This window comes from Lathamus discolor, chromosome W (genome assembly GCF_037157495.1).
Source record: "Lathamus discolor isolate bLatDis1 chromosome W, bLatDis1.hap1, whole genome shotgun sequence".
NCBI lineage: Eukaryota > Metazoa > Chordata > Aves > Psittaciformes > Psittacidae > Lathamus > Lathamus discolor.
The window spans coordinates 33,487,296-33,511,013 of NC_088908.1; the positions used below are offsets into that span (position 1 = coordinate 33,487,296).

General features: G+C 45.2%; 1 protein-coding gene across 12 annotated transcripts in view; it reads left to right on the forward strand.

Annotated features, from left to right (window-relative positions):
* Positions 1 to 605: 605 nt before the first annotated feature.
* The window catches only part of LOC136004298 (polycomb group RING finger protein 3-like), an 89,526-nt gene continuing 66,413 nt past the window's right edge, over positions 606 to 23,718 (forward strand). For 5 of the 12 annotated variants that reach the window (XM_065660661.1, XM_065660668.1, XM_065660671.1 and 2 more), the window contains exons 1-2: positions 674 to 722; positions 18,619 to 18,659. Coding sequence is in view for 2 of the 12 variants with exons in the window: in XM_065660667.1 (XP_065516739.1) it covers positions 676 to 722; positions 18,619 to 18,659 (88 nt within the window). In the remaining 10 variants the exon portion in view is untranslated. Of the gene's footprint in view, positions 781 to 1,235; positions 1,266 to 7,326; positions 7,509 to 10,930; positions 11,013 to 18,618; positions 18,660 to 23,718 lie in introns of those variants that run through there. The other 7 variants (XM_065660664.1, XM_065660667.1, XM_065660662.1 and 4 more) reach the window with 7 other exon arrangements.

A 23,718-nucleotide genomic window follows, 5' to 3' on the forward strand; every position in this document is an offset into this window, starting at 1 on the left:
ACATAACCACACCTATGACTTGCAAAAGCCAATACATTTATGTGTTTATCACACTGTGAAACATGCACTTCAGTTATTTTCCATTGCTACTGTTACAAAGCCATCAAACTTAATGTTACATAAAACTGATTCTACTTATTTACAAAGGTTTATATTTTATTTTGTGATTTTGTGCCTCCTTGTCTCAACCCCGAGTTTGGGGGGGAACCGTAAAGAAACTGCTCCCCTTTTAGCATATGCATAAGAGTGGGATAGGAGAAATGGATAACGCGAAACCCATATCTTGACAGAGGCAAGGGTATAGACCTGAACGTATGTATACACACAGTGCGCGTGCGCTACATGCATAACATGCTCACTGAGCTTCATTCGAACCTCACTCGACTGTTTCCGTCTCTTTGTTTTAAACTGAGTCGGAATATTGAGACGGGGAGGGGGGAGAGGAAGAGAGAAATAAAGTGTTTTTTTTTATTTCTCTCTCTCTTTTTTTTTTCTTCTGTTTTTGCAGGGATAGGTAAAAAATAATAGGGGAACTGGAAGGAAAAGGGGACAGGAATCAACCCCCGGAAGATAAAAGATTCCTGCTCCTCCCCCTTCTCTTAGCGGCTGTTGCTCTTCTTCTGTTGCCGTTGCTGCCATTTGTTGACAGGTCAGTCCACCGCCCTCGGCGTGTGGATGGGGGCGGGGCGCGGGCGACGGCGACGGACACAACACCGAGTCAGGTGCGAGCAGGCTGTGCTTGAACTTTTTGTGATGCAGAAAATGAACGTTATTGTTTCGGTGGGTTCGATGGTATTTTAATAGATAGTGGTTTTGGGTTTTTTTGTTTGTTTGTTTTGTGTACGTGTATTTGTGTTTTTGTTCTTTTGTTTTGTTTCCCTCCCCCTTAAACCCCTTTTCTTTTTCATGTTTAAGGGTAGCTTTTGCCTACCGAGGGGAAAGGTGCCTTTTCCTTTAAAAATACCCCTCCTCCTCCCTTCCTCCCCCCCCTTCCTTCCCCGCTCCCCTTCCTCCCCCCCCTTTCTCCCTTCCTGTTTTCATCTCTCCCTTTCCTATTCCAGCTATTGAGCTTCCTGGCTGCTGGAGTAGTGGTAACGTTTCTTTTTTTTTTTTTTTTTTTTTTTTTTTTTTTTCGGGTGCCTGAGCATTGCGTCTCTGTATTCTGCATTCAGACTTGTCCTTGGGTTTGCATGGAGACTTCGCATTGCTGTGGGTTGGTTCAGCAGGGTGATCAGGAACGTTTGTGGAGAGGTGGTGGAGTTTAGGTGAGAGTTGTCCAAGTTACGTTCAGAGAGTTTCTTTCACTTCTGTTAATGGTTTTGCACTGATTAAATCCCCACTGTTGTGGGGGAGGGGGAATCTGTCTTCAATCAGAACGGAGTAGGCGTATTGCTTGCTAAATTGCCTTATTTGATGCTGTGTATAGCTTTGGTTTTCAAGTCCTGTGAGAAGTCGGAATTGAAGTAGCACTGGTAGTTTAAAAAAAGAATGTTTGTGGCTTTCATTGCCACCCTTATCCCCGAGTAGTTATTGAATGGTGTAGTCTTCTACTACCAACTCCTGTTTTTTTCCTACAAATGCTGAATTTGTCAGTGAGTTGTGGTGCTACGGAATAACGTGGAAGTCAGTCTCTTGTTGAAAAGTAATTAATTTTGCTTGAGAATGTCCTATGAGGAAACTGTAGGGGACTTAATACTTTAATGTTGTACTTGTATAATACTTGGGTGTTCTCTGCTAGTTCGCATATTTTTCTCGGCAAGTGTTTTATACTCCATAACTCTGTGTATGCAGTCTTAAATCTCGACCCCACCCCCGGATGTGAAATAGGGGTGACTGAGAAGCCTGGATCTAGAAATGGTGGTTAATTACTCATGTGTATTCTAGAAGATTCCTTTAGACGTTTTTTTTTCGGTATTTTTCAAGAGTCCTACATTATTGTCTACCTATGTTTCATAAAGTTGTGGATGAGAAGGTGAAAATAAGTTAAAAAAAAAAAATCATGCTGTTTAAACACAACAGTCATTCTAACTTTGAAATATGTCCATAATGTTAATTCTGGACTACATTAATATTAGACCAAAATGTTGGACTCTCCATGAAGCTACTTCAGGAATATATTAAAAATATTTGCATGGAAGCTTTAAGCTAGATATAATCTGTAAAGTGGATGTACATTTTGAAAAACACTGCAAATGTATTAAGATCTTTCAAGAATGTAAGTGTAGAATATTCCTGGTTGTATTTTGTTGTAGGGTGGGATTTTTATTTTTTTTTTTTATGTGGGGGTGGGTTGTGTTTTTTTGTGTGTTTTTTTTTTTTTTTTTTTTTTTTATCCCAAAGTTAGCTTTCTCGCTTTCTGAATCAGAAGGGCTATTGCTGCTGCAACTTGTATTAAATCTAGGTTGAAGATCCACAAGTAATTTATATTCAGTAAAACTTAAGAGACTCTAGTCCTGTCTTTGCTTCCAATTTTATAGGATGTTGTTTCTGTCTTACTGGTTTGACATTTGGTTTCAGATGAATAGTTATCAGTTCTGCATTTTGTGATCATCCTGGTAATCTGGCAGCCCATACCAGTGGGGTGACTGTGTTCTCGGCTACCTCTGGTATATCTGGCTTGGTGGCTGGTTTCTGTAGCATAAAAACTTGGGCCTCCATAGCCTTTTCACCAGGAATATGTATCTGAATTTTTCCTTCTTTAAATGTAATTTGTACATGTAATTTACTCAGTATATCCCTACCTAATAATGGCATGGGGCACTCAGGCATGTGAAGAAATTGATGGATTAGCATCCATTTTTCCATTTTAAAGGCTGAAAGAAAGGCTGGTTTTCTTGCCACCCTGGGGTTCAATAACTGGAGCTAGCTTTTTGCTTAATTGCCCTTTACAAGTATTTGTAACACAATAGGTAGCTCCTGCATCTACAAGTAATTTTACCTTATCATTCCTCAACCTAAGTGCAACCAGGGGCTCTGTTGCGGAGAGTTTTGAATCTTCCTCCAGTCCTCCTCAGTCTAAAGTAATGATTTTCACCGCCTTTCCTGACATTCCACTAAATCTTTGGTATTTATTTTGACTCTGAGGTCATTCTCTCTTCCAGTGCCCCCCCTGTTTGCAAATTGTGCGTTGATCACTCTCTAAGCAAACCCATGGAGTCTGTTCACAAATATTTCTATGTAATCCTTCTGACCTTTCCCTCCTGGGCTGTTCCCCCCTTTCCTGATTTCCTGTGTGATAGCTATAGCAAACAATTTTCTTTCCTCCTTTTCCTTTTTCCCCCCTCTCTCTTTCAGTGACTTCTCTGTTATTGTACACTCTCCAGGCTGCTTACAGTAATTTTTTTGAGAGACCAAGAATCGCTCCCTTCCAGTTTTTGCAGCTTGTGTTTAGCATCTGGATTTGATTGTCCAATAAGAACATAACTGTGCTGCATCATCTTCTTTTTCAGGGTTCACATCCTACTTCCTAGCTGTTGCCATAAGTCTTTCAAAAAAGGCAGATGGAGATTCCCCTTTACCCTGTACTATTTTATATAATTTTGACTAATTCTTTGCTTTAGGAATCACATGTTTTGTTCTAAACAAAATCAACTGTTGATACCTGGTTAATGGATTCCACTCAGAACATTAGGATCCTACTTAGGGTCTGTGGAGAGGAAGTGGTTATCCATTGACCTCTGCTGGGCCACCTGAGCATGGATCATGGATCCTTTCTGCCTCATCCCTTGCTTTTGCCAGCACTGTACTTTTCTCATCATATGCTACCAAAGTATCCAGTATTACTTGTAAATCATTCCAGTCTGGATCTTGCATTGTAATAATTATCTCCATTGACTTTAGATACTCTCTCAGGACCTTCCCTATAGGTCCCGGCTAGCTTTCCAGGCTTGTAAATCTGACACAGAAAGTGGCACCTTGATAGTCACCGGTCCCTCTGCCCATATTCCCTGTTATAAGGGAGCTTGTATGCTTAGGGGGGCATCTCTCCTTGTTAGCCTTGATGTGGGGCTAAAGCTCTTAAGTCCAGCACTGTGACTTTCCTCCCCATCTGAATTCGAATCTGTCCTCCATCCCTGTTCACAACCAATAATTCCACATACTCTTCTTCCTGTCTATATTTAAGGCACCACTTACCAATACTACATGCAGAACATTATCTCTTGAATGGTTTCTTATTACCCTTTTCCAATGCTAATACCATAAGATCTTTAGGTATATGCATACACTCCTTTTGCAAATCCAAATTATTCCACAAATCAAAGAATAAACTGAGATATGGTAATTCATCCCCCTTTGGCTCATTTCAACAAAACAGCATCAATTGCAAAATTGTATTATAATTAACAGTTCCATTAACAAGCCATTTCTCCTGACCTTTGAACTTTGGCCACCAATGTGCGCATCAAGGAGTCATCCCCAAGCTTATTCCAGTACCTTAGGATGCAACCTAAAGGAGAACGCTTTGAAATCCCTTCCCTTCAGGATTGTGAAATTTGTCCTGCACCACCCAGTATTTTATTATGGTACCGCGTGCATGGGGGATCACTCCACCTGTCATTCACACCAAGAAAAGACAGTTTTCAGCTTGTATACCTTTATTATATACATATTTATTATAATTCTGTGAAATGCCCACCCAATTCTCATTACTTATTGCATATGGTAATTTATGTAATAAGGTCCTGGCTGTCGTGGTTTAAATCCAACCACAAAGCTTGTCCACTCACTCCCCCCACCCATTCTTGCCCTCCCCCTGCTCCTGGAGGGATGGAGAGGAGAATCAAAAACAGTGCAACTCCCACGGGTTGAGATAAGAACAGTTTAGTAACTAAGGTATAACACAAATCGCTACTGCTACCACCAATAATAATAATGATAAGGGAAATAACAAGAGGAAAGAATACAACACCTCAACATCAGCCGACCAATAACTCGCCCCACTCCCCCCAGCCAAGCACTGACCGATACCTCCTCCAACCCTGCAGTCCCCTGCCCTTCTGGGGTAATTCCCAGTTACCTCCTGGGCATGACGTGCTGTGGTATGGAATACCTCTTTGGTCAGTTTGGGTCAGGCGTCCTGCCTGTGCTTCCTCCCGGCCTCCCCTCCTCCCTGGCAGAGCATGAGACTCAGAAAGTCCTTGGCCAGACCAAACATTTGAGCAGCAACTGAAAACATCGGAGTTATCAGCACTGTTCCCAGGCCAAAAGATCAAATCACAGCACTGTACTAGCTCCTAAGAAGGAGAAAAATGACTGCTACTGCTGAACCCAGGACACAGGCCCAGGTGCTATGAATTTTGAGGAGTGGTCTCTGGGGGTCGTGTTGGTTGTTTTGGGAGAAATACCCTCACTTGTTTTAGCCTTTTATGGCAATTTGTCATTTCAGGACATTGGAAAGTGTTTTTAATCTTACCAGTTAACTCCATGTTCTTGTTTGGGCAAACCTATGACTCCAATAGGCTCCTTTAGCTGTCTTCTCTTGCAGCTGTTTACCTATTTCTCAGGCCTTATTGACAGGAGGAAGGCTCACATTGATTTGAAAGAAGACATCTTGTCCTCTTGTTCCATGCCTTCCTTATCGTGAGGATCCTTGTAGCCTTGTCCATGACTATGTCTCTATACACAATGAAATACTTGTTTAATTTGATATCAATAGAATGGTTAGGGTTGGAAGGGACCTTAAAGATCATCTAGTTCCAAACCCTCCCTGCCACAGGCAGGGACACCCATCCAGCCTGGCCTTCAACACTCAGGGGGTGAGGTATCTATAACCCCTCTGCCTGGGGACAGGTGGTGAGCCAACAGAGAGCTTGTGGGTCAGAGTCAAAGGGAGAACTGTGATGGGGGACATTACTGTGGAGATCTGCTACAGTCTGCATGATTAAGAGGACTCTGTGGATGAAGGTATAGACAGATAGGAGGAACCTCATGCTTGCAGGCCCTTGTCCTCATGGACAACCACCCCGATATCCGTTGGAGGGATGGTACGGACCTGCACAAGCATTTCAGGAAGTTCCTCAATTATGTCAAAGACAACGTTCTCTTGCAAGTAATAGAGGAGCTGATAAGGAGAGGTGCCATGCTTGACGTCGTGCTTGCCAACAGGGAGGGTCTGGTGGGGAATGTGATGCTCCAAGGCAGCCTTGGCTGTAGTGATCATGATATAGTAGTTTGAGATCTTCAGGGGAGTGAGAATGGCATGAAGCAAGCTCGCTGCCTTGGACTTCAAGAGAGCAGACTTTGGCCTCTTCAGGAACCTGCTTAGTAAGGTTCCATGGGATAAAGCCCTAGAGGGCAGGGGGCCCAAGACTGCTGGTTGATATTCAGGGATCACCTGCTCCGAGCTCAGGAGTGTTGTGTCCCGGCAAGGAGGAAGTGTGGCAGGAGAGCTAGGGGACATCCATGGATGGATAAGGAACTGCTGGGACCTGATGAAATCCATCCACAGTTTCTGAAGGAGCTGGCAAATGAAGTTGCTAAGACACTGTCCAACATACTTGAAAAATCACGGCAGTCAGGTGAAGTTCCCGGCGACTGGAAAAAGGGAAATATAACGCCCATTTTCAAGAAGGGGGAAATGGATGACCCGGGGAATTACAGACCAGTCAGTCTCACCTCCGTGCCTGGCAAAATCTTGGAGCACATTCTCCCGGAAGGCATGCTAAGGCACATGAAAAACAACAAGGTGCTTGGTGACAGCCAGCATGGCTTCACTAAGGGGAAATCCTCCCTGACCAATTTGGTGGCCTTCTATGATGGGCCTATGGAACTGATGGACAGGGGTAGAGCAGCTGACATCATCTACCTGGACTTGTGCAAAGCATTTTACACTGTCCCACATGACATCCTTCTCTCTAAACTGGAGGGAAATAATTTGATGGATTGACCACTCAATGCATAAGGAATTGGCTGGATGGCTGCATGCAAATAGTGGTGGTCAAGGGCTCAGTGCCTAATTGGAGATGAGTTACAAGTGGTGTCCCTCAGGGGTTGGGACCGATCCTGTTCAACATCTTTGTTGGTGACATGGACAGTGGGATTGAGTGCGCTCTCAGCAAGTTTGTCAATGACGCTAAGTTACGTGGTTCACTTGATACGCTTGAGGGAAGGGATGCTATCCATGGGACCTTGACAGGCTTGAGAGGTGGGCCAATGACAACCTCATGAAGTTCAATGAAGTCAAGTGCAAGGTCGTACACCTGGGTCAGGGCAATCCCAGGCACACCTAAATGTTGGGCAAAGTAATTCAGAGCAGCCCTGTGGAGAAGGACTTAGGGGTGTTGGTCAAGGAGAAAGCAAACGTGAACCATCAGTGTTTGCTCGCAGCCCAGAAAGCCGACCATATCCTGGGCTGCATCAAAAGGAGCGTGACCAGCAGGTCGAAGGAGGTGATCTTGCTCCTCTACTCTGCTCTCATGAGACCCCACTTGCAGCACTGTGTGCAGAAGGACATGGAGCTGTAGGAGCAGAATTGTGAGGATGGAATTGATGGTCATGAAACTAATCAGGTATGTGTAGTCATCATTGCCATCACCTCTATACTTTGGGCACCATCTAATGGGAATTATGAATAATTACACAAGGTTCCCCCCCCCCTTTGGAAGGCCATGGCTATGGATGTGGCATCCTCTCACACCTTCCCCCCCCCCCCCCCCGGGCTATTTACAGTAGTATTTGAGAATTTTAAAGATTTTGAATATCCTTGAAACCATCCTGGTCTTTTTTCTGGGAACCAGTGTGTTGCTGCATATGTTTTAGGTCTTAAGGTTAAACAACTATCTAAGAATACCACCAAGAGATCTTCCCCGGGGCTAGACAGTCATGAGCGGCGGGGTTTGTGGGATCATATGGGCAAGTGCCTAGGCCAGTGGGCACCTCCAGTGCTTTGTAACTTCACCCCTGAACAAATGCAAAATCCAGAAAAACTAGTAAACCACTTAAAAATGGTTTGCTTTCATCCTGGTAATACCAGAGAGGTACAAATCACAGCAACATGCTGGGGCCTGGCCTATGTCTACAGAGCTTTGCTCAACACTGTCCAGTACCCTCAAGGGGAAATTGATGTCTCTGGATGTGATGGCAAAGCAACAGACGCTACTCCACCCCTCACGACAAGCACAGTAGTTACTCTGACCCCAGTGACAAGCACAGCAGCTACTCCAACAACAGACATTGCAACCACTCCAACCCCAATAGCAGCTGCTCCAACCCCAATAGCAGCTGCTCCAACCCCAATAGCAGCTGCTCCAACCCCAATAGCAGCTGCTCCAACCCCAATAGCAGCTGCTCCAACCCCAATAGCAGCTGCTCCAACCCCAATAGCAGCTGCTCTAACCCCAATAGCAGCTACTGCACCTGAACCAAAGGACCCATCTGTGCCAGTATCAGTTGCCCCTATATGCAAGAGGAAATGGAAATGAAAAACTACTCATTTAGTGAAGGAACATGAAGAAGGGCCAATACCAGGACTAGAGAGGGCAATGTCAGAACTAAAATGTTGGTGCGTTATTAACGTTTTTCTCAGACTTAAGCCAAAGCACAGCACTGTACCAGCTAGTAGGAAGAAAAATATCTGTCACAGCGAAAACCAGGATAATGAGCTTCTCCAATGTGAGTCCTTCCCGCAGGCTGTTGTTCTTCATAAACTTTATAAAAGTGTGGGTCATTTCTGGGTGTCACAAGTCCTGCTCACAAACCTGTTGCAGCATGGGCTTCTCTCTCCATGGGTCCAGAGGTCCTGCCAGGAGCCTGCTCTAGCATAGGCTTCTCACAGGTATCCACGTGTTCCAGTGTGGGGTCTTCCACAGGGTGCAGATGGATATCTGCTCCACCATGGAGCTCTATGCGCTGTAGGAGGACAGCCTGCCTCACCATGGAAAAAGTGGCTGGAAATCTGCTCAGCAGAAAAGGACCTGGGGGTGCTGATTGATGTCCAGCTGAACATGAGCCAGCAATGTGCCCAGGTAGCCAAGAAGGCCAACAGCATCCTAGCCTGTATCAGAAATAGTGTGGCCAACAGGACTAGGGAAGTGATTATCCCCCTGTACCACTGGTGAGGCTGCACCTCGATTACTGTGTTCTCTTCTGGGCCCCTCGCTACAAGAGAGATATTGAGTGCTGGAGTGGGTCCATAGAAGGGCAATGAAGCTAGTGAAGGGCCTAGAGCACAAGTCTTGCGAGGAACAGCTAAGGGAACTGGGGTTGTTTAGTCTGGAGAAGAGAAGGCTCAGGGGGGACCTTATTGCTTTCTACAACTGTCTGGAAGTTTGTAGTGAGGTGGGGATTGGTCTCTTTTCTCAAGTAACAAGTGATAGTACAAGAGGTAATGGCCTCATGATGCACCAGGGGAAGTTTAGATTGGATATTTGGAAGAATTTATTCACCGAAAGGGTGATTGGGTATTGGAACAGGCTGCCTAGGGAAGTGGTGGCATCACCTCATTGGAGGTGTTCAAAAAATGTGCAGATGAGGCCCTTAGTGACATGGTTTAGTGGTGGACTTGGCAGTCCTGGGGTAAAGGTTGGACTTGATGATCTTAAAGGTTTTTTCCAACCTAGTTTATTCTATGATTCTATTACCGTGGTGTCCTGGGTTCAGCTGTAATAGTTGTTTTCCTCCTTCCTAGTAGCTGGCGCAGTGCTGTGTTTTCAACTTTAGTCTGAGAACAGTGCTGATAACATACTTATATTTTTAGTTGCTAAGTAATGTTTACTCTGATCAAGGACTTTTCAGTCTCTCATGCTCTGCCAGTGAGGAGGGGCATGGGGAGCTGGTAGAAGCTGAGACAGGACACCTGACTGTCCTGGGTTCAGCAGTAGCAGTTATTTTTCTCCTTCTTAGTTGCTGGTGCAGCACTGTGTTTTGACTTTTGGCCTGGGAACAGAGCTGATAACACAAATGTTTTAGTCTGACCAAGGACTTTCTGAGCCTCATGCCCTATCAGGGAGGAGGGAAAGCTGGGAAGAAGCAGAGACAGGACACCTGAGCCAAACTAGCCAAAGAGGTATTCCACACCACAGCATGTCATGCCCAGGATGTAAGGGAGAGTTACCCGGAAGGGCTAGGGACTGCAGGGTTGGATGAGGTATCGGTCGGTGCTCGGCTGGGGGGAGTGGGGCAAGTTATTATTGGTGGTAGCAGTAGTGGTTTGTGTTATACCTTAGTTACTAAACTGTTCTTATCTCAACCCGTAGGAGTTGCATTCTTTTTGATTCTTCTCTCCGTCTCTCCGCCAGCAGAGGGAGGGAAAGAAGGCAGGGAGTGAGTGGATGAGTTGTGTGGATCGGTTTAAACCACGACACTGACCCAAACTAGCCAAAGGGGTATTCCATACCACAGCATGTCATGGCCAGTGACTGGAGGGAGTTACCCAGAAGGCCCAGTTTGCTGCTCAGGTCAGGCTGGGTATCGGTTGGTGGGTGGTAAGCAATGGTCTTGTGCATCCCTTGTGTTTACTATTTTCTTTTCTTTTTCCACCTTTAGTATTATATTCTCTCCCCTTGTTATTTCCCTTATCATTATTATTATTGGTGGTAGCAGTAGTAGTTTTGTATTATATCTTAGTTACTGTATTGTTCTTATCTCAACCAGTGGGAGTTACATTCTTTTGATTCTCTTCCCCATCCCCCTGGCAGCCGGGGGGGGGAAGAAGGGGGGAGTGAGTGGGAGGTTTTGTGGTTCTGAGTTACTGGCTGGGCTTAAACCACAATACCGTGGTCTTTACCACAAGCTGCAGGGGAATCTCTGCTCAGGTGCCTGAGGCACCTCCTCCCCTCCTTCACTGGCCTTGGTGTCTGTGGAATTGTTTCTCTCACAGGTTCTCACTCCTCTCTGTAGCTGAAGTTGGCATTGCACACAGTTTTTTCCCCCCCCCTTCTTAAATATGTTATCACAGAGGCACTAGCACCATTGCTGACTGACTTCTTTCTAGTCTACTTACCTAGTTTATACCTCACCAATTTGTCTACAAGGATACTGTGAGAGATCACTTCAAAGGCCTTGCTAAATTCAAGGTAAGCAATATTCACTTATCTCCCTCTGTCCATACAACCCATCATGTCATTGTAGAAACCTATCAGGTTGGTGAAGCACAATTTGCCTTTGGTAAATCCGTGCTGGCTGTTCCAAATCACCTTTTTTTTTTGTTAATGTACCTGGACATGGCTTCCAGGAGGATTTGCTGCATAACCTTCTCAGGGAGTGAGGTAAGGCTAACTGACCTGTTGATCCCTTGTGCCTCCTTATTGTCCATCTTGAAGATGGGTGTGACCTTTCCCTTTTTCCAGTCATCAGGAACCAATCAAGGAAGAATCTTTTCAAAATTTTTAATATTAAAAAACTTTATTTTGAAGAAAAAAATCCTCTTGAGGCATTTTTGTTAATTCCAGCAAAACTTCCTTGCTCCAAGTAAGTTTGAACTTGCTCTCCATTTAGGTGGCTGGAGTGAGTGAGGGTCTTAACATCAGTAGTTGGAGGGGCCATTTATCTAAGGAGCATGTGTCTGGTGTGACAGCTATTGGGGGAATGGGTATGAGTGAATATAGGACCAGCAACTGGAGTTAGACTGGGGGTATACACACCCCTGGGCTTGTGGTGCCAGAAACTAGAGTGAGTGGGATTATTAGTGCCAGCACCTGGAGTGGGTGAAGGTCTTGGAATCAGCCTCTGGGCTGGGACTGTGGGTCATAGGGCCTATTTGCGTCCTGGATGCCAGCTACTTGGGGAGACCAGGGTGAGTGAAGTCAATGAGGATCACAGCATCAGCAGCTGAAGTGGGGACAGCAGGTCACAGGTCTTGTGTCTGGGTGCCAGCTACTGGGAGAGATTGGCAAAGGTCACACCAATCTATAAGAAGGGCAAGAAGGAGGACCCGGGTAATTATAGACCGGTCAGCCTTACCTCCATCCCTGGAAAGATGATGGAACAACTTATTCTTGACTCCATCACTAGGCATATCAAGGATGAGGGGGTCATTAAGAACAGCCAACATGGTTTTATGAGGGGGAAGTCATGTATGACCAACCTTATAGCCTTCTATGAGGAAGTGACTAGGTGGAGGGATGATGGTAGAGCGGTAGATGTAGTTTTTCTTGATTTCAGTAAGGCATTTGATACTGTCTCCCACAGCATCCTCATAGATAAGCTAAGGAAGTGTGGGCTTGACGATCAAGTAGTGAGGTGGATCGAGAACTGGTTGAAAGGAAGAAGGCAGAGAGTTGTGGTCAATGGCGCAGAATCTAGCTGGAGGTCTGTGACTAGTGGAGTTCCCCAGGGGTCGGTGCTGGGACCGGTGCTGTTTAATATTTTCATCAATGACCTGGATGAGGGAACTGAGTGCACCCTCAGCAAGTTTGCTGATGACACAAAACTGGGAGGAGTGGCTGACACACCAGAGGACTGTGCTGCCATTCAGCGAGACCTGGACAGGCTGGAGAGTTGGGCGGGGAGAAACTTGATGAAATTTAACAAGGGCAAGTGTAGAGTCTTGCATCTGGGGAAGAACAACCCCATGTACCAGTACAGGTTGGGGGTCGACCTGCTGGAAAGTAGTGAAGGGGAAAGGGACCTGGGGGTCCTGGTGGATAGGAGGATGACCATGAGCCAGCAATGTGCTCTTGTGGCCAAGAAGGCAAATGGCATCTTAGGGTGCATTAGAAAGGGAGTGGTTAGTAGGTCAAGAGAGGTTCTCCTCCCCCTCTACTCAGCCTTGGTGAGGCCGCATCTGGAATATTGCGTCCAGTTCTGGGCCCCTCTGTTCAAGAAGGACAGGGAATTGCTTGAAGGAGTCCAGCGCAGAGCCACAAAGATGATTAAGGGAGTGGAACATCTCCCTTATGAGGAGAGGCTGAGGGAGCTGGGTCTCTTTAGCTTGGAGAAGAGGAGACTGAGGGGTGACCTCATCAATGTTTACAAATATGTGAAGGGTAGGTGTCAGGATGATGGAGCTAGGCTTTTTTCAGTGATATCCAGTGATAGGACAAGGGGCAATGGGTGTAAACTGGAACATAGGAAGTTCCACGTTAACATCAGGAAGAACTTCTTTACTGTAAGAGTGACAGAGCACTGGAACAGGTTGCCCAGGGGGGTTGTGGAGTCTCCTACACTGGAGATATTCAAGGCCCGCCTGGACAAGTTCCTGTGTGATGTACTGTAGGTTACCCTGCTCTTGCAGGGGGGTTGGACTAGATGATCTTTTTAGGTCCCTTCCAACCCTTGGGATTCTGTGATTCTGTGTGATTCTGTGGTATGTTTGCATTTTACTCGAACCTGTTGTGCATGTGTATGTGTCTCTAATTTGCTAGCAAAATTAAAGCTGGACTAGCCATTAAGTGTGAGCCCCAGGATCTTGCCAGGGGTATCAGACTGACAAAGGGCCAGTGCCCATATTGGAGGGGTCTGAGAGTGTGGGGGTGCCTGTGAAATGACTGTAGGAGTGCATGCACCTGTTTGCAAGGGAGTATCAAACTAGACTAGCTGGCTAGTAGGAGACCCATATAAGAGGGCTTCTGATCTGGGCATGGGTGTTAAATGGACAGAGGGGCTATGTTGATATTTCATAGAATAGTTAAGGTTGGAAAGGACCTCAAGATCATCTAGTTCCAACTCCCGTGCATTGTCAGGGGGACCTCACACTAAAGCATGGCACCCAAGGGTTCATCCAACCTGGCCTTGAACACTGCCAAGGATGGAGCGTTCACAACCTCCCTGGGCAACCCATTCCAGTGCCTCACCACCCTAACAGGAAAGAATTTCTTCCTTATATCCAGTCTAAACTTCCTCAGTTTAAGATTTAACCCATTACCCCTTGTCCTGTCACAGCAGTCCCTAATGACTCGTCCAACCCCAGCATCCCTATAGCCCCCCTTCACATACTGGAAGGCTGCTATGAGGTCTCCATGCAGCCTTCTCTCCTCCAGGCTAAACAGCCCCAACTTTATCAGCCTATCTTCATACAGGAGGTGCTCCAGTCCCCTGATCATCCTCGTGGCCCTCCTCTGGACTTGTTCCAACAGTTCCATGTTTTTTTTAATGTTGAGGACACCAGAACTGTACACAGTACTCCACGTGAGGTCTCACGAGAGCAGAGCAGAGGGGCAGGATCACCTCCTTCGACCTCCTGGTCACGCTCCTTTTGATGCAGCCCAGGATATGGTTTGCTTTGTGGGCTGTGAGTGCACACTGCCAGCTCATGTTCATTTTCTCATCAACCAGCACCCCCAAGTCCTTCTCCACAGGGCTGCTCTGAATCTCTTCTCTGGCCAACCTGTAGCTGTGCCTGGGATTGCTCCAACCCAGGCATAGGACCTTGCACTTGTCATGGTTAAACTTCATAAGGTTGGCATCAGCCCACCTTACAAACGTGTCAAGGTCCCTCTGGATGGCATTCCTTCCCTCCAGCATATCAAATGAACCACACAGCTTGGTGTTATCGGCAAACTTGCTGAGGGTGCACTCAATCCCGCTGTCCATGTCACCGACAAAGATATTGAACAAGACCGGTCCCAACACCGATCCCTGAGGGACACCACTCGTTACTGTTCTCCAGCCGGACATTGAACCATTGACCACAACTCTTTGTGTGCAGCCATCTAGCCAGTTCTTTATCCACCGAGTGGTTCACCTATCAAATTGATGTCTCTCCAATTTAGAGACAATGATGTCGTGTGGGATGTTTGAAGGATCTCTGAATGTATGTCTGCTTGTGAATCTAGAGTGATGGTGCATAAGTTTTCACTAAACTTTAATCCTGATCAGCCAGAGAAGAGGAGGGAAACTTGCCTAGCTGTACTTATAACAGTACCAGAACTCATATAAAATTTATGTGGGTGTTGTTAAAGGCAGTACTCTGTGTGGCAATTTGTGTAGCCATGTTGGTGTCCTCTGTGAGAGTGTATGTGCCCTCTCTGGGATACACACTCAGCATTGTTACTGGTTGAACCTGCAAACAGGGAAAGAGCAGCCGCATCCATTGGCTTGGGTCAGAGAGACCCTATGGTTTGTCTCCAGCAGCCAGGCAGGAGGAATCCTGGAGTCTGTCAGAGGTAGCAGCCTTATAAATATCCCTTAATAGTGTTCACCCCTGTTCTGGACTTTCATGACAGAAGGCTAACTTCTTGTCTCGTATTAAAAAAAAATAAATTTGGTACAGACTTTTTTCTACAGTTTGCCAATGTATCAAGTTACTAAGAGCAGTCCTATCAGTTTGGGTACTCCTATAAATAAAATAGATGTTAAAATGCTAGCATTCAGTTGGCCCTGAACTTGTTTGGATTAAAGGTTAGTAAGTATCCTTGCTAAGTCACTAATAGTTGGTCTAGATAAAAAAAATCAAGTGTACTTAATTCTCAGCTTTTATAATGCATTGTCTTCTTGCATTCACAGCATGTAGCATATGATGATATAGGACCTATTTGGCTTTTTGATTTTCTCTTCTCAAGAAGATAATTGCCATTCTTTCCTTCCATCTGAATTACAACATTGCTGTGTTCTCCCCAAGTAAAGGGAGATATTTAATAATCCCTTTTAGAAAAAATCTTCATTTATCATAAGCTTGTCCTGTGCTGTTGTGGTATAAGACCAGCTGGTAACTTGGAGCCATGCAGCCACTCGCTCACTCTCCCCGCCTTCTTCCCCTCTGCTCCTGGAGGGATGGGGAGGAGAATCAAAAGAATGTACCTCCCACGGGTTGAGATAAGAACAGACCAATAACTAAAGTATAATATAAAACTGCTACTACTATCATCAATAATAATAATTATAGGGGAAATAATAAGGAGAGAGAATATAAAACTAAAAGGGTGTTGTGGTTTAAACCCAACCACAAACCTCATTCACTCACTCCCCCCCTTTTCTCTTTCTCCTTCTTTCTTTCCTTCCCCCCCCCCCGACCCTCCCCGCTCCCAGAGGGATGGGGAAGAGAAGGGAGAGAATTTAACTCCCATGGGCTGAGATAAGAACAGTTTAGTAACTAAGGTATAACACAAATCGCTACTGCTACCACCAATAGTAATAATGGTAAGGGAAATAACAAGAGGAAAGAATACAACACCTCAACACCAGCCAACCAATAACTTGCCCCACTCCCCCCAGCCAAGCACCGACCGATACCTTGTCCAACCCTGCAGTCCCCCTAGCCCTTCCGGGTAACTCCCAGTTACATCCTGGGCATGACTTGCTGTGGTATGGAATACTTCTTTGGTCAGTTTGGGTCAGGTGTCCTGCCTCTGCTTCCTCCCGGCTTCCTCTCCTCCCTGGCAGAGCATGAGACTCAGAAAGTCCTTGGCCAGACCAAACATTTGAGCAGCAACTAAAAACATCAGCATTATCAGCACTGTTCCCAGGCCAAAAATCAAAACACAGCATTGCACTAGCTACTAAGAAGGAGAAAAATAACTGCTACTGCTGAACCCAGGACAAAGGGGAAAGGGAAAAAAAAATAACAATAAACACGAGTGATGCATAATACAATTGCTCTCCACCCACCAACCAATACCTAGCCCAAACTGAGCAGTGATCTGGGCCTTCTGGGTGACTCCCCCCAGTTTATATACTGGGCATGACGTGCTGTGGTATGGAATACCCCTTTGGCTAGTTTGGGTCAGGTGTCCTGTCTCTGCTTCCTCCTGGCTTCTTGTGCCCCTCTTCACTGGCAGAGCACGAGAGGCTAAAAAGCCCTTGATCAGGGTAAGCATTGCTTAGGAACAATTAAAACATTGGTGTGTTATCAGCACTGTTCTCAGACTAAAATCGAAAACAGCACTGGACCAGCTGCTAAGAAGGAGAAAAATAACTGCTATTGTTGAACCCAGGGCATGTGTTTTTAGAATGCTCAGGTGATAAACCTGTAATTCAGTTTCTTCACCCACAGTATAAATTAGGATATTTTTTGCTGAAGGAATGGATTCTGTTACAGCAGGTGCATCCTGAAGTCCATTCTTCTTTACAGCCAAGGGATTTTCTATTCTTTGTGTGAAATTTTTTTGTTGTTGGTACCAACAAAAAGGCATTTAATGCCACTCTGCTTTCAGTGTGGCAGTGTTTAACATTTCTTTGAATTTTCTCTGAATGCAATAACAAAGTATTCAAAGGCAGTGCTGAGAGATTGTTCAGTTGCATTACATTCTGGTTTTCATCTGTTGCTGTCATGAAGTTTCATTTTACCATGATGTTTATAATTTCCTTAGGCAATATAAAAGCAAAAATAATAATTGCAGGCTATGCCTTTGTTTTTTGATGGAGGAAGATAAAGCAGTATTCATTGCTTGTCTTTATAATATCTGGCTATCTTCTGTGTGAATTAATCTTTTTAAAAATTGCCTTCTTTTGTCAAGCTAAAATGCTTGTGTGGTTATCATCTGTTTGGAATGTGATGGAAAAATATTTTTTCCTTTTATGTTGGAAAATATATGAAGTTTTTTGAGATATGACAGATTTCCATCTGAATATTTTTTGAAAATTCAGTGAAATGGAGAGCAGATACTTTTAAATAGATTTTGAGACTAGTACTGTTTGATGGAAATCTTCAAACCCAAATCTTCTTTTAAACAGGCCAGTAATTTTTTTTTTTGTCATTCTCATCTGTGCAGATGTGGTGGATTGACTCAAGCTAGCAGCTAAGCACCACACAGCTGCTTGCTCACTTATCCCCACCAGTGGGATGGGAGAGAATAGAAGAGCAAAACCAAGAGAACTCATGTTTTGAGATAAAGATAGATAATATAATAAACTAAGGACAGAGGAAGAAGAAAGAAAAAAATGGAAAAAAAGATGATGCTAAGTCAATCACTCACCACCTCCTACAAGTAGACCAATGCCTAGACAGTCCTTGAGTAATAGGTATTTACCCAAAACTCCCCTCCCCTTCGATTTTATTGGTGCTGCATGACATTATACAGCATGGAATATCCCTTTGGTCAGTTCAGGTCAGCCATTCTGGTTGTGTCCCTTCCCTGCTTTTTGCACATCCCAACCTATGTGCTGTGGGGCAGAATGAAAAATGGAGGCCTTCACATTGTGCAAGCACTGATCAGCAACAGCTAAAACGTTGGTGTGTTATCAGCACTGTTTTGGTAACAAATCCAAAACAGCACTGTACTGCCATACATCTCTTTCTTTTGAATAAGCTCTGCTAATCATGATGGGCTCCAAGCTGTTTGTGGATGATGCTGTGGGTGTTCTGATTGTCAGGGGCAGCTTTGGAGGGATTGTGGGTGTCAGCCAGCTGAAGTGCTGGTGTTTAGCAGGATACTGGCTGCTATGAAGAAAATTAACTCCATCCTAGCCAGACCCAGCACAGCAGATAATTTTGTGGTTTTAGTATTTTTGCCACCACATGGTATCAGGGCTGCTTGAATTTTGAGCTGTTTTTGCTTTTCCATGGTAAGCTTGTCCTTTCATAGAGGGTGGGTGTTTCCTGAAGTTGCTTTTTGTTCTAATTCTGTCAGGCTTTCCTTTTTTCTCTTTATTAAAAACAAATGCTTATTTTTTCTTTGAGTTGTTTTGAATTAATACATTTAGGTAGTGTTAGGTGAACTTAGTAGGTTAAGATTTCTATGTGGTAGCTGGATTTTAAAGAGTTTTGGATGATAACTTTCAGATTTTTTTTTTCTGTCTTTTCAGGCCTCTGGATGGCAGACTGAAAAGAAATGCAGTTTTAAGAGGTATGTTTCATGTAGCCCAAAATATTCCTGACTAGCATTTATGCTAATGATAAAGCCGTTCCTTTGAGGAGGGGTGTCTTTGTCCTCTGTTTCTGAGAGTCTACTCTAATAAGTTTTCTTTGCTGGATCTCTGAAAGCTGCTTTTTCAAACTGTTTCATTAGTGGCATGACTTTACTGAAGAGGACTGTAACATACTGCTTACCCTTCTGGTTGATAATTTTAACAAGATATTACCTTAGTAGAGAAAGTGTAGTATGAATGAGGATACTTGACTGACACATCTCTACTCCTTTCCACCTCCTCCCATTGTGTATTTTCTTTAAATTGGGAGTGTACTCCAAATACTTCTGTAGTTTCCTCTACTCCATCCCTTGGTTGAATACTTGGGCTATCAGGCATCGATATTGTTGCTAGCCTCAGTGTGGTATAACATAACATTATTTAGAACCAAAAAGAAGAAATACTAGTCTCTGCTCAAACCATAATTTTGGCATATTGGCTGGATATTTGGATCTGAATTTTGTTTTGGTTTTCATGTTCCATCTATTTGGAGGTCTGCCTCTTTTACTCCAGTGTTGATATGTTGTGTCTGAATAATTCAGTGCTTTACAGCTGCTAGCAAAAGCACTCTCCTAGAAATTAAATTTGCTAGTTCTTATCAATTTCAGGATTCATTCAAGAAATTCTAGGGAATCTCTTATCTTTCTTACCATTTGGAACAGATTTTAGAAAAACTGCCTCTTTCTCATTCTCACAGAACACTAGGTCTCATTCAGTCTTTTTAGCACTCTCATTTTTATAATTTTTCAAAATAAAACCTTTCCTTGTCTTCATGATTGAGTCAGGTCTCTGAAACTTTAGAAGGTCTACTTCTTTAAGTAGTCACAATGTAGTTTTTTGTTGTTTTTTATTTTTTCTTTCTTTTGGTTCTGTCTAAAGAATGTTTCCTAGTTAAAAGTACTTTTTGGGGTTAAAACCAGCTCTTCAGCTCATCACAGAACTGCTTGTTTCACTGGCTTGTAAGCTGTTTGCAAGGGTCCTAAAGAATGATCTAAGCTGCAAAGGGCCGATTTCTCATGTTTCCTGCTTTTTTTTTTTTTTTTTTTCAGTAACTGGGACACAAATTAATTTTAAAGAGGTATCCTCTATCTGAGAAGAGCTTTATAATTTAAAAAGCATGAAATTAGAGTGGAGGGTAGCTGCTTCTCTTCCAGTAATGGATTTGAGGGTAGGGGTTCGTGTTATGACAATCAGTTCTCACTTACTGCTGGGTTAAGAGTAAGATGTTTCTGATCAAATGCTGTTATGCAGTAGATAAAGAATTTCAGATTGTTATTTATGGTACTTCTCTGTTTTAAGAATTTCTGCTGTAGCAGATTGTTTAAACAAGAAACTGAGTAGCAGAGCTAATGAAGCTTTGTGTTGTACAGATTTGTCTTGATTGGCTGTGACTTTTTTTTTTAAAACAAGTTATGCTAAGATTTTTCTGTAACTTTCTACTAATTGCTACATAACAATATTTTGGATAAAGGTTTGGTGGCAGCTGAAGTTTTGCTGTGTTCAGTGGTGTGAAATATGCATTCAAAAGCTGAGGGTAAAAGTGCAAATGTTCAAGTCCTGGTTCCTCCTGCTTGGCTGTTTGCTTTTATTTAAGAACATAAATATCTATGAGATTTGTCTGTGAACTTGACAACAATCATATGAAAGATTCAGAAGTTATTGAGCATGCATCCTGTATGCACTGAGTAGTCACATAAGCACTGTTACTGAAGGAAGCCAAGCTAAAAACAACTTCAGTTAATATATGTTTGTATATGGGATGCCATCCAGAGGGACTTTGACAAGCTCGAAAAGTGGGCTCACATAAACCTCATGAATTTCAACAAGGCCAAGTGCAAGGTCCTGCACCTGGGTTGGGGCAACTGCCAGGATTAATACAGGCTGCGGGATGAAGGGATTGAGAATACCCCTGAGGAGAAGGACTTGGGGGTACTGGTGGATGAAAGATTGGATATGAACCGGCAATGTATCCTGGGCTGCATCAAAAGGAGTGTGACCAACAGGTTGAAGGAGGTGATCCTGCCCCTCTACTCTGCTCTTGTGAGACCTCACCTGGAGTATTGTGTGCAGTTCTGGTGTCCTCAACATAAAAAGGACATGGAACTGCTTGAACAAGTCCAGATGAGGGCCACGAGGATGATCAGGGGACTGGAGCACCTCCCGTATGAAGACAGGCTGAGGAAGTTGGGGCTGTTCAGCCTGGAGAAGAGAAGGCTGCGTGGAGACCTCATAGCAGCCTTCCAGTACCTGAAGGGGGCCTATAGGGATGCTGGGGAGGGACTCTTCGTCAGGGACTGCAGTGACTGGACAAGGGGTAACGGGTTAAAACTTAAACAGGGGAAGTTTAGATTGGATATAAGGAGAAAGTTCTTTCCTGTTAGGGTGATGAGACACTGGAATTGGTTGCCTAGGGAGGTTGTGAGTGCACCATCCCTGGCAGTGTTCAAGGCCAGGTTGGATGAAGCCTTGTGTAGGATGGTTTAGTGTGAGGTGTCCCTGTCCATGGCAGGGGGGTTGGAACTAGATGATCTTGAGGTCCTTTCCAACCCTAACTATTCTATGATTCTATGATTCTATGAATGTGCACTTGCAGCCCATAAGGCCAGTTGTATCTTGGGCTGCATCTAAAGAAGCGTGGCCAGCACGTCAAGGGAGATGATTCTTCCCTTCTACTCTGCTCTGGTGAGGCTCCACCTGGAGTACTGGGTCCAGCTCTGGAGTTCTCAGTACAGGAAAGATATGGACCTGTTGGAGAGGGTCCAGAGGAGGGCCACAATAATGATCAGAGGGATGGAACACCTCATCCTTGAGGAAAGACTTGAGAGAGTTTGGGTTGTTAAGCCTGGAGACGAGAAGACTAGGGAGACCGGAAGAATAGGGAAACCTCATTGCAGCCTTTCAGTGCTCAAAAGGGGTGTCCTGGGTTCAGCAGTAGCAGTCATTTTTCTCCTTCTTAGGAGCTAGTACAGTGCTGTGCTTTGATCTTTTGGCCTGGGAACAGTGCTGATAACACCGATGTTTTCAGTTGCTGCTCGAATGTTTGGTCTGGCCAAGGACTTTCTGAGTCTCATGCTCTGCCAGGGAGGAGGGGAGGCCGGGAGGAAGCAGAGGCAGGACACCTGACCCAAACTGACCAAAGAGGTATTCCATACCACAGCACGTCATGCCCAGGATGTAATCGGGAGTTACCCCGGAAGGGCTGGGACTGCAGGGTTGGACAAGGTATTGGTCGGTACTTGGCTGGGGGAAGTGGGGCGAGTTATCTGTTGGCTGGTGCTGAGGTGTTGTATTCTTTCCTCTTGTTATTTCCTTTATCATTATTATTATTGGTGGTAGCAGTAGTGATTTGTGTTATACCTTAGTTACTAAACTGTTCTTATCTCAACCCGTGGGAGTTGCATTCTTTTCGATTCTCCTCTCCATCCCTCCAGGAGCAGGGGGAGGGCAAGAAGGGGGGGTGTGAGTGAACGAGGTTTGTAGTTGGGTTTAAACCACGACAGTTCTTTTTGGCGCCCAACGTGGGGCACGAAGGGTTGAGATAACGACAGAGATGATCGGATTAATAGTCGTCACAATGCTGATTTATTTGCTCTCAAAGTTGTTTCTCTTGCTCTCAGAGTTTCAGAATGTAGTACATTACTTAGAGCTGGTATTTGCTGTGATAGTGTTTATCAAGTGTGGGGCTTGGGCTAAGGTTCTTGTTTCACTGTACTTTATGGCAATGACTTGTAATACGGTTGGGCTCCAGCAGCAGGGAGAGATGGACGTGGCCGTGGACTTGTACCTGGCCATCCCGCTGCTCTTCACCGTCCTGGCCCTTGTTCTCGCCTCTGTCTTTGTGAGGCTGCGGGGAGCCCAGGGGGAGCGGCCCCGGGAGCCGGCGGCGGCCGAAGCGGCCCGGGAGAGAAGCCCCGGGGACCAGGCGGCGGCGGGAGCGGGGCCCGAGGCCGGGAGGAAGGCGGCTGCTGAGCAGCGGGAGGAGGCGGCGGAGGAGCCGAGCCCCGCGGAGGAGCCGAGCCCTGCGGCCGAGCCCAGCCCTGCGGCGGCCGAGAGCATCCCCCGGCAGCCGCCCGCCGAGCCCCAGGAGGACGCAGGAGCCCACGCAGCATTTCCCAGCAAGGCAGAGGAGGAAGATCTGCACTCAGGAAAAGAGAAGCTGGTGGTAGGAGAGCCGGCAAGCACAGCAGCTACACCAGCCCCAGGGACAAGTACAGCAGCATCATTTGAGAGTTCTGAAGGGTTTGAATGGCCTTTGGGTACCCTTGGGACCTGCCTGCTGATTGTGATGGGGATCAGCATGTTGGCACACACACAGAGTGTGTTCTACCCACGACCATTTTATCTGATCTCAGAAGTTAAGCAGAGTCAGGTTTGCTTCTTGTCTGGGGTTAGACGACGATATGGGAGGACCAAGAGATCTTCCCCAAGGCTGGACAGCCATGAGTGGCAGGGTGTGTGGGACAGTATGAGCAAGTATCTGGTCCACTGGGCCCCTCCAGTGCTTTGGAAGCGTCGGAGATGGAAGGCAGCCGTACGGAGTCCCCAGCAACAAGCTGCAGAAACTGCTGAAGGGGACAGTGAATTATTTTGAGCCTGGTTGGCCATGACACTTCAGGCCATCAGGGCATAGATGCAACATAGAGATGGACTCATGACTGAGGGGTGGACTTAGCAATGGACACTATTGCCCAGGTTATTCACAAGTGTGAACATTGCACGCAGCCTCTCCTGCTCTGAGAGACTGTTACAAGAGATGGAGCCTGACATCATGGACCAGATGGACTCAGCAGCTTTATAGGTCCATGCACTAAGAAATGATCTTTTTCTCTGTGTATGTAGATGTATATATATATGTAAGAGTGATGGCATATTGAAGATGTGGGATCTGAGCATGATGTGAATGGTATGGAATAAGGGGTGGATTATGTCCTGGGTTCAGCAGTAGCAGTCATTTTTCTCCTTCTTAGGAGCTAGTACAGTGCTGTGCTTTGATCTTTT